Raw genomic sequence first — 10,713 nt, 5'->3', positions numbered from 1 at the left:
GGATGGATGGATGGATGGATGGATGGATGGATGGGCGTATGGATGGGCGTATGGATGGGCGTATGGATGGGCGGATGGATGGATGGATGGATGGATGGATGGATATTCTTCAGATCAGTTCAGCTGTTGACCTTGTGCTTGTAGCTGGTGTCTGGTTGCACTGCTGTTATTGATACTGACACGATGAGCCTCTTCCTCTGAGGGGAATCTCTTCAGCCTTACTTCTGATTTGGCAACGACTCCTGGCACTGTGCAAAAGTCTTGAGCCATCCCCTCATTTCTTTACATTTTGCCTCCACAGAGATGGATTCATGTATAATCTTTTATAGTGGTTTCTGAGGGTGTTAGAAACTTTTTATTTGCACTTCGGCTGATTTATCATTAATTTTCAGAGTAGTGCTTTTTGTATATTAAGTTATTTAACACCAACTTGTGAATCATTCAGGCAAAAAATGGGCCTAAACTCAAGAGGTGAACAGAGATGTTCCCATTGTTTTAAATCAGTCTAAAAATAACAGTTTGATAGACGTAAACTTGCATTTTCTCTCTGCGTACAGTTAATAAAGTGGCTTTCAGATGCTGCTGATCTGCTGTCGAAGTCTGCCACTACTTTTATGCTTTACTTGTTTATTTATTTGTTTATTTTCAATTCTTACAAAACCCATTTTGAATCATGCTGATCTGTTTTAAGTTTTTGACTAATAACCGCCTGGGAATCACCTTATTTCCTGTCAAACTTTTTTTTTTTTTTTTTTAGATTTATGCAGAGAAGTAAAACAAAAATACACACTTTTGTGACAGCTTGCTAGTAATAAAGTGCCTAAAAATTTTAATTCCCTTCTCTAAGAATGGTTTCATATGAGGGCTGAGCTGACAGTAAGGAAAAATATACCCAGTATTTTTTTGTTGTTGTTTTTCTTTGTAATTTAAACGTTTCGGATAAAGCCATGAAAACTGTTTCCCAAAGACATTAAAAATGATGAGTCTAGCTCTTTGGAAGAAGGAAACTAAAGAAATGAAGTATGGCATACGACGTGTGCAATGCACTGTGTTTCGCCAGGAAACCAAGTGTGCTTTTTTTTTCCTGCTGTAGAAATTACTCAGCGGTTTGCTGCAGACGACGAGGGACCTGAGCACTGATGACCTGCTCCTCGTCAAGGTTAGGCACATTTTAAATGCTCATTCCACTGTGCTGTCCTCATTGTCTCAACGAGACGTGTTTCCTGGGATGCAGGAGTACTTCAGACTACCTCTGAGCAGCCTGAGGTCAGTGCTGGCTTCAACCAGTAACAGCATTGTCAGGCTGATGCTTCAGTACTACGCCGGTTTTAAAAGCTCCCTGCAGGTAAAACTGAACACCTGCGTGAAAGCAGGTCATCCTGGAACTCCCAATCCTGTAAATCACAGCTTTGTCTTGATTACAAAGCAGATAGTGTTGTATTCTGGCTGACAGCGTTTGCTTGTTTGTCAGCTGTCCGATCAGTACCTGTCCACCCTGGTGTCGGCGCTTCTCCAGACCCACCTGACAACAGATGAAAACCTCTTCCCCGACCTGGCCCCCCTGCTGCCTGCAGCCAGCCCGGCTGACATCCGGTCGTTGCCGCCTGTGCAGAGAGACAACAGCGTGTAAGTTGATTTACCATCGGTGCAGCAGGCATGCGAGGTAGTGCATTTAATGACATTTAGTTCTGAATTCCTGTTTTTAATCATCATTATTTCCAAGTTTGCTTTTTTTGCGACCTAATTCTTCCTGGAAATCTTAGACAGCTGTTGAAATGAATATTTTTTCTCTTTGTTCAACTTTTTTCTGTAATGTTGTACTTTTTCTCTTTGCGTCTTCATCTAATAGTTGCTAAATTTAGCCTTGGATTCATATTATTGTTAAACTCAGAGGCTCACGGGTGTTTCAGCTTCCTCCTACCCACAAAACATCCCAACTATGTCAAGTTGAGGTCTCAAAATGTTGCTAATAAGCAAAAATAAATGAGCTCATAATGGCAGCCTGGACAACCCTGATATCATTTTTATCCATTTATGACTTATCTTTTGATTTCTTCTGACAACACATTTGATTTGCAATCGATTTTAAATTTATTCAGATTTCTGGAGATCATCTTAAGACCTTATAGTTAGTGCTTCAGTCCCAGAAGGTCCTGACCCCCAACTTTAGAAATCATTGCTTTTCCTTCAAATATTCCAGGCATTCCTTTATAAACGACACCGTGTCCTAAATACTGAGCTGCTGTTGAATTAATGACCAAAGTGACAAACAGACCTGTGTGGTCACTAAACATCAGTAAGTTTTTAGTATTTCTAAAATGATATTTTTCAGTTTATAACCTCACCAGAGTAGCCACCTTTTATAAAGAACACAGATTGAGTTTATAACTTAATTGACACCAGGATTTCTTTCAGTTACACCTGACAACGTGATCTCAGTAGTCTGCGTCGTTACGCGTCCATCCGAGCAGATCTCTGGTGTCGGTCCACTGAGAAGCGACATGTCATCGTGCCACCGGGTGCCAGGCACATGCATTATTTATAGAAAGTAAAGGAAGCTTGTTCCCTGACTAGATTTCAATCTGGAAAGATTCTTTTCTTTTCTTTTTTTTTTTTCTTGTAATCTTCTCCTTAAAGGAAATACGCTGAGGCATCAGACTCCTGCAGGTTATAAAATAGCACCTCTGGTTCTGTAAATCACATAACGTAATTAAAACTTAGCGTTCCTTGAAAGTATTTCTATCACCAACTGCAAAAGGAAAAAAAAACATTATCACCTTTGCCTTTTGGCGTGGGCAATAAAAATGATACACAGCTAACGATAAGGGAAGGAAATGAGTTTGGTTCCTTTAAAGGGAGAGGAAGAAATCACAATTACTGCAAAACCTGATCAAATAAATACAGTTACACTTTAGTTTAATGAAGAGTTTTTGAAGCTGAGTCATTGTCTTGTTTTGTTTTTTTGCTCTATGTTTAACAGAACCATAGAAAATATTTCCTCTCATCTGTTAACAACCAGAAAAGAACGAGTGCCCCCCCCCCTCTGTCAAACAGTTCGTTTACACAATTCATGTAATTAAAAATTAGTATTATTTTTAATTCTCAATCGGACACGGGTGGAATGAGTCTCTGCCTCACATGGAGGAGTTTAAAAAAGAGTCACTGGGGAGAGGGAGGTCTGGGTTCTCCTCCTGGACCTGTTGTCTCCACGACCCGACCACAGATAAGATGAAGAACTTGCTTTTATTAACCAAACTTCGTTGTTATTTTTGTCTCAGGCGGGACATCATTAACAGCAACCTGGGCAGCATGAACCTGGCCCAGCAGGAGGCGTTCGGCTTGTGGTACAGCCAAGTCATGTCCTCCAACAACATCACAAGTGGTTACCAGTCCCTCATCAGGGACACGGGGAACCTGATCGCCTACCTGCCCTTCCAGACCTTCCAACACCTCTCAGCTGCTCAGGTAACGTTCCTTTCTGAGCTCTGACACCTGGCAGAGAAACCCGAGAGTCCAGGACATAGTTTGATTAGCCGCGGTGTTTAACGGAGCCAAAACTCACAAAAGAAAAAAAGACTTTTTTTTTTTCTGCCACTAACAAGAACTATAATTTGTTTGTCCCAGATGTTTATGAGGTATAAATAATGACCAAGCAAAGATTTAAAATAAATGTTTTGTTTCTTTGGTTGTACAAATCTAAAATCAGCTCATTATTTAACTAACACTACTACCAGAGGCCTTTTATTTTTGTAAAAATGTTAATTTAAACTTCTTAGAGATGTATTAAAGTGAACTTGCCCCAGATTTCTAAATATTCCATCAGATATTCTTCCTGCATCTGGAGTCTTACCTTCCTAATCTCATTAAATATCATTTAAAGTTAGTTTAATCTGCAATATCTACATCCTATATCCCAAAAACAAAAATATTTTCTTGAATATAACACTTTTCCTTGAAATGATCATTTGATTCTGATGAGGTCATCATAGTTACAAGCTCTGGGATGTTTATGGATTGCTAAAATAAAACAGTGTTTACTGTTAACTAAATATTTTCAGACGTCATCCTCCCAAACAGTTTATCTAAAACAAAGCAGCATTTCTGACTTTGTGTGTGTTCTTTTGCAGCTGTTAGACGGCTTGGATGTGTTGCAGAAAAACACCCTCACTTTAATAAAACAGGAGTTTGTTGCTAACAAACTTATCGGGACCTACAAGAACCTGACGGCTCAGAACTTCGTGACGTAAGAAATAACCGCACGTCCCAGACGTCATGTTTTCAAAGATTTACTTTCAATCAGAGGTGTCCAGTCCTGGTCCTGGAGGGCCACAGTCCTGCAGGTTTTAGATGTTTCTCTGCTCTTCAGGTTCTGCAGAAGCCCGTTAATCCCTCAGATCAGCAGAGAAACAGCAGAAACATGCAGGATGCTGGACTGGACACCCCTGCTTTAAATAAAAATCTGCACTTTTACATTTTCATCAGCGTTTAGTTTTAGTCTAATTTGTAAAAATGATTTTTCATGCACATCTTGAATCAATGTTTGAAAGAAACAATTAGTTAATAACAGTATTTAGGGTTTTAATTCTAAATATTTACATATATTATTTCATCAACTTGCCATCTTATGCACATTTGTGTAGTTTAAGGCTTACAGGTATATTCATTTTTATATAAAGCAGCTTATTTTTTGAAAAGCATCTGTAGCTTTTAGTGAGATGTGTTCACACAGTGTTTGTATTTCAGGCTGGGTAATCTCTCATGCCTGGCAGACCCAAATGATCTCCTCGCGTACCAAAACAGCGAGGCCTTCCGGGTCATCCAGGACAACATTATGAACTGCACGCTCTCAGGACTCAGTATGCCGAGCCAAACGGTCGGAGTTTGCTTTCTTTTTGTTTTTATTGGTTTTTAAACGTGCTCCTCCATGTGAGTGGTAGCTCAGATAGATTAATATTAAAAAACATGTTGTGCGTTTCTTGTTTGCAGATTTCTAATTTCCTGCTGAACAACCCAGAGTTGCAGGTCCCCTCGTCCCTCAGTGCCGGCCGACTGTCAGAGCTGGCCCCCCTGCTGCCCCTGCTGGGTGTGACGTTCCTTCAGGGTCTCACAGGGTCGCAGCTGCTCGCTGCCCTCCCGACCCTCAGCTCCGTCCCGTTTACCTCAGCACAGGTAAGCCGGACCCTTTGGGTTCTTTAGTTTCATCCCGGATTCATACCAGCGCCTCGTTTTTATGTCTTCAGGCGTGTTAAAGAAAAATAGCTTCTTCAAAATCTACCTTTCATAGATGAAATAAGTAAAAAATTCCTGATGTAAGATTAGCAAATACATCAGTTTCATAATATTGCACTATTAAAAGAAAAATGGAAATGTTATTTATTGTTTTAATATTGATTATTATTAAAGCACCAGCCAATAAAATCCTGGATTTGAAGAATCTATTTAACATAATGCAGAAAGCAACACTTTAAGACTTGTTTGTTTCTGTTCTGTGTGTTTTTAAGGCCTCCATAATTGTGGACAAGCTGTCCTCAAGTAACACAGTGAGTTCCCCAATAATGATAAAAACCCTTCACAGATTGAATTTGGTGAAGAGATGTTTTCTACGTTTTCTGCCTCTCTGAGCAGCTGACCCCAGGCCTGCTGCAGCAGCTCGGCTTCCTCATTGTCGGCGTGAAGACGGAGACCTTACTGACCTTCACCTCCGACAGACTGCTGGCCATCCTGAAGGCCCTGTCCCAAAACAAACAAATCCACAGCCTGCAGTACAAATGTGGCCTCTGTCCACCAGACGCAAACGCCATTGCCACCAAACTATGGGTACAACGTGCACCAACCGGCGCTCATCCATAGAAATGAGATATTTAATAACATCTCAGCTGTTAGTCAGAACAGAACGATGAAGAAAAATGGAGCTGAGATGAACTGATGAACTCATAAAAACATTGTGAAGTATCTTTTTACTAACATTTTTACATACGCAAACTTAAAGGTATTCATTGCAGAGTATGAAATCTAACATAAAAGCGTTTGAAAGAGTTTACTCCAGTAGTTTTCCAGATATGTAGATGAAATGTGGGTACGCACTCCGTGTAAATAAAGCGCTCGGTTGAATCCACAGAAAACCTGAAGCCTGAGTCACGTTATCGACCAACATTAGGCTGGTCGTAGTTTGTGTAGGTAAACAAATATGGTGGAATCGGACAAGCATAGAATCTAAGAGAAGTCATTTAGATGAAAAGAGAGAGATTGGGTAAGACGGCTGACAAAATTAAATTCAAACACTTCTGCAGAATTTCTGCTAGTTTTAACCTACCTGTTTGTCTTTACAAATCTGAGCTTAGATACGTACCAATACAGCAGAATTGTTGGACCTTTTCATCCCAAATAGCTGTTCTGTGGACGTCCTCATTGTTGACTTGTTTTCAGTCACTTCGGCTGTTTCCGTAGTGAAACAAACATGTGATAGTTGGCAGCATTTCACAAACTTTTAATCGAAGGACACAATATCCATCAATACAAGGAAAAAAACTGTGGATTTTATTTCTTACGTCATGTTTTTTTTAAATCAGTCTTTGACCATTGAGTCCCATTAGTTATTATGTAGTTAAGCGTAGTTGTGTTGTATTTTCTGTTGGCCCAGGGTTTCTCGGAGGTCATTAACTGGCTGAACGACGTGGAACCTTTGCTCAGTTGCACGCCGCTGGTCAGCGTCCTGCCCAGGACTCGTCTGCTCGTGCAGACGCTCTCCAATACGACCACAAAGCCCTGGGACACGCAGCAGGTATCGGCACAGACGCCGGCGCTGTTATTCAAACTTTTGTTTCGATGTCCTCGCGCTTCCTGTCTTTGTTGCGAGACAGTTTGTATGACATTGTGTCTTGGCTGGCGTCTAAATTATTAAGCAGAGAAGCAAAAACAAAGTCAGTGCTGATACTGTGAATGGACACATATCACTCATCATGGCAGCTCAGGCAGAATGCACAGAACATTTATGCAATTCAACATTTTTCCATTTTATCCCGCAGGCTCAAGCGATTTTCACAGATCTGCTTAAAACTAATGAAAATCTAATCAAAGAAGATTTTCTGTAAGTATGATTTATCTCTGACATATCTGTTTCTAAGCAGGTGTCCCTAATATTGTTTAACATTTGTATTTTTAAGGAAACTTTTGCTTGAACCAGTTGTTTTCCTCAGTAGCCTGTGGTCCTGTTGACCTGAACGCCACACACGTAGCTGTAGTTTCCAACAGAACCTGAACTAACACCGGCGCTGTCAGTGTTGGTGTTTTTTAATCTCTCTGCGTGCTCAGGAGTCTGGGGACGCTGGGTCAGGGAGTGAGCTGCGACGTCTTACGGAGTCGTTTCCAGGCTGATCCAACTGCGTCTTCAGTGAGAAAAATCCTGGCCCTCCTCAGGCAGCAGCCTGGTCTTCTTCACACCTCTCTGGTAATCTTTAAACACATCGCTTCCAACACTTCCACCTGTTTGCTTCCTATAATGTATGTTTATATATATTTATTGTCCTCATTATGCTTTCTTTATTGTCTTTGGACAGAAAAAGTGTGTGATCGATAGTCTGTACGAGTTTAAGTTTTTCTCGGAGCTGCTTCAGGATCTTGGGGTTGAAATCGCTCTGTCCATCCCGTGAGTCAAAAAAAACTGATTTCACACTTTCAGAACGACTTCTAAACAATTAAATATTCATATTTCAATTTGAACTCAAAGAGGTAGTTGTCAAAAAACCTTCAGTGAAACACAAAAATATGTGTTTCTGTAATAAAAATGTTTTGTTTCTGCACTAAAGAATAAAAAATGTCTCAGATTAGTCTTTTGTTTTCAGTGGCAAAAAAAATACATCTAGGGTTAAAAAGTTCAGGCTTATTTTGAATCTAAAAAAGCACAAACAAGGTTTAATAGAAACATATGCTGCGTTTCTTTTATGTCTGATCAAACCTGATGTTTTAACAGAAATGTATTGACAGCAGAATAAACTCATTCTGTGTGTTTTTATATTATTTTTTCCTCACAGAGTGAGAACTGTCAGGAAGTTTCCTGTGGATCTGATAGACACTCTGAGGAAAATGATTGTTGGGGAACCCCGTCAGTTTCTCCTGCTGTCCAGAACTAAACAGGAACTTCTGGTGGACAAAATTGTTCAGAAGATGGTAAGAAAAGCAGCTCCTTAGAAGATTTACAGACCTAGTTTGAAACTCAAACATCTTCTGCTGAGGAGGAACAGAGTCGTTTTGGAAAATGACTTTATGTCCAAAAAATGACTTTCCCTCGTGTGGTCTGCTGAGAACGACTCTCAGCTACTAGAACACCAAATTTAGCTCAATCTTCCAAAAAATCCAATGTTATTAATTAAAGTTATTGTGAACTGGGTTGACTCCAAAGGTTGTGCATCCAGTGACTACTTTCTAAAAGTTTCATTACAGTTTATTTAGTCGTCCCTGAGATAATTAACGGTTAGCGCTTGGAGGACTGTATGTTCATGATTCTGTTTCTGCCGCACCTAATGTTAGCTGAGTGTGAGTGTATTTTCTGTTTCCCTGCAGGGCATGTACACGGGGACGTTCACCGAGGCCGAGTTCCGATCAATGGGGATTATGGCTCCGTTTGTGGTGGATGAAGTTTTCGTTCAGGTGGAGCGAAGCTTCTTCGTTCAGAATCTGAGTTACCTGAAGGGGCTCTGCTACGGCGGCGGCAAGATGGAAATCATCTCCCGTATCCTGATGGAGCCTGGCGTCTTTGGGTAAAACCGTCGCAGACTCGTAGCAGCTCACTCAGAAAAGAAAATCTCCGTTATTCTTCACTCAGGCGAGAAATTCTAAATAAAATAAAATAAAATGAAAACCAAACAGACACTTTAACGATATCAGAGAAAACGCTAATTACATACAGAACATAACACATAAATATACAAAGTTACTAAATTATATAAAACTAGAAACCATTATTTCATTAGATCATAAACATTTGAGGCCATTAAATTAAGCATTCCATCATTTATTTTAACGTTCATATCAACTGTGTGTGGTTTTCATTAATTAAGCTTTTGTGTTTTGCATTTAAAAGCTAAAAAAATGCAAAATTTCCTTATTTTTTGTAAAAAAATTCTAGAAAAATGTGTAACAAATGCAAGGATGCCTCTGGAGAGGATGTGAGACATGTATTTTTAGAGTTTAAAACAAAAAATAAGCTAAAGTTCTCGTGTTTTTGCTCACAGCCCCGTGAAGAACTGGAACCAGACGACACTCAGCATGGTGGGCCGCTTTCTCTTCTTCCTGCCTGTCGATGCTCTTCAAGAGATTTCTCTGGTGAGTTTATTGCGATGCTTTTAGAAATCATCACAGTTCTTTGAATTAAACCATTCGTTTTTTAACGTTAGGGGAGAAGTAACGTGTTCTTTTACCACATAAATAAATCCACAGTGGGGTTTTGTGATTGAAACTGGATCTCAGGGCACCTTAGGCCAACAAAGGCTGGAAATAAATCCGCCGGGTGTCGGTTTTAGGATCAGGTTGTGACCGTTTTCCTGTCAGCCACGCACATGCGTGTGTTTCTGCTTGTGTTCGTGCAGCCGCTGATGACCGTGGGGCGCGTAGAGAAGCTGTTCCTGAGCCAGCAGGAGTGGGAGCGTGGAGACGTGGGGACCCTCTGCTTAGACCAGAACGAAAAGAAGACCGTTTTCAACAAACAGCAGTTCGTTCTGCAGTTTTTCCTGGGCTTCCTCAAAATAAATCTTGTGTCACGTGAGCATCACTCCTCTAATCTCTGACAGTGTGTTTCTTTTAAGGATTATTATGGCATCAGAGAAAAGATGTCGCTTGTCAGAAGAACTTTGAAACAATCGATTAGTTCAATAAATATTTTGTGAAATTTGATGGATGATGGATGAGGTAAACAGGCTCTGTCTAAAGGTTTACAAAATCCATAAAAGCCAACTCTGAGACAAACTATCATTTGTTTAGGCATGCTACCTTAATTTTTTTGTATAAATAAATTAAAGACCTTGAAGGAATGTGTATCATCTTCCATATGTAGCTTCATTGCTGTAAAACTGATTTTTGTTTTGGCTACAGTCCCTTAGCTGTGGCAGCCATCTTGAATGGCATTGCCTCCAAAGGTTAATCAGATGTACATTATTTTCTGAGACTATATGCAATATTTCTCATATTTAAGTCTATATCCAGGTCAGAGGTGAGCAAATTGTAGATTTTTACTGTTTACTTGTTTAGTCACTAAAACGATTTCCCCACATCTTATGTTTTTTTTGTATTTTAGGAAAGGAATAACTAATATATAGTCAGTATTTGAATATAAATAGCTTATTTTACCATGAGAACAGTGAAACAACATATTGCTGCTTACCCACCATGTCTTTAATGATGTTGTCCTCACCGAAGTACTGGTCTACGATAGATTACTGGCTTCTTTTCTGCGCCACAACATCTCCCGACGTCTGATTTTGTGTCTGCGCCCTCTCCCAGAGACTCCGATGGTTCCCACCTGTGAGATCCTGCACACCACGGCTCCATCGGCCTGGACGTCCAGCAGCCTCAGCAGCATGTCGACATCTGCCTTCTCCAACTGTCTGGAGCTGATGGGCCACGACCCGTTCCTCGAGTCCTACCAACGCAGTGAGGTTCTGAAGAAAGTCAAAAAGGTTGGTGTCCGTTTACCTACTGCCACATGACCTCCCCCCCCCC

General features: G+C 40.4%; 1 protein-coding gene across 1 annotated transcript in view; it reads left to right on the top strand.

Moving 5' to 3' along the window:
• strc1 (stereocilin 1) overlaps positions 1-10,713 on the top strand; it is a 22,557-nt gene that overhangs the window by 8,829 nt on the left and 3,015 nt on the right. Inside the window, exons 6-23 of the mRNA XM_017441324.3 lie at positions 1,094-1,159; positions 1,235-1,345; positions 1,472-1,626; positions 3,279-3,465; positions 4,128-4,243; positions 4,744-4,873; positions 4,987-5,169; positions 5,502-5,540; positions 5,626-5,817; positions 6,641-6,781; positions 7,026-7,087; positions 7,312-7,447; positions 7,557-7,645; positions 8,031-8,166; positions 8,560-8,756; positions 9,231-9,321; positions 9,585-9,756; positions 10,495-10,670. Of these exons, the coding sequence (XP_017296813.2) occupies positions 1,094-1,159; positions 1,235-1,345; positions 1,472-1,626; positions 3,279-3,465; positions 4,128-4,243; positions 4,744-4,873; positions 4,987-5,169; positions 5,502-5,540; positions 5,626-5,817; positions 6,641-6,781; positions 7,026-7,087; positions 7,312-7,447; positions 7,557-7,645; positions 8,031-8,166; positions 8,560-8,756; positions 9,231-9,321; positions 9,585-9,756; positions 10,495-10,670 (2,379 nt within the window). The remainder of the gene's footprint in view (positions 1-1,093; positions 1,160-1,234; positions 1,346-1,471; positions 1,627-3,278; positions 3,466-4,127; positions 4,244-4,743; positions 4,874-4,986; positions 5,170-5,501; positions 5,541-5,625; positions 5,818-6,640; positions 6,782-7,025; positions 7,088-7,311; positions 7,448-7,556; positions 7,646-8,030; positions 8,167-8,559; positions 8,757-9,230; positions 9,322-9,584; positions 9,757-10,494; positions 10,671-10,713) is intronic.

This window comes from Kryptolebias marmoratus, linkage group LG15 (genome assembly GCF_001649575.2).
Source record: "Kryptolebias marmoratus isolate JLee-2015 linkage group LG15, ASM164957v2, whole genome shotgun sequence".
Lineage (NCBI taxonomy): Eukaryota > Metazoa > Chordata > Actinopteri > Cyprinodontiformes > Rivulidae > Kryptolebias > Kryptolebias marmoratus.
Note: the sequence above shows the minus strand (reverse complement) of the source record. Positions and strands in the feature narration are given on the sequence as shown.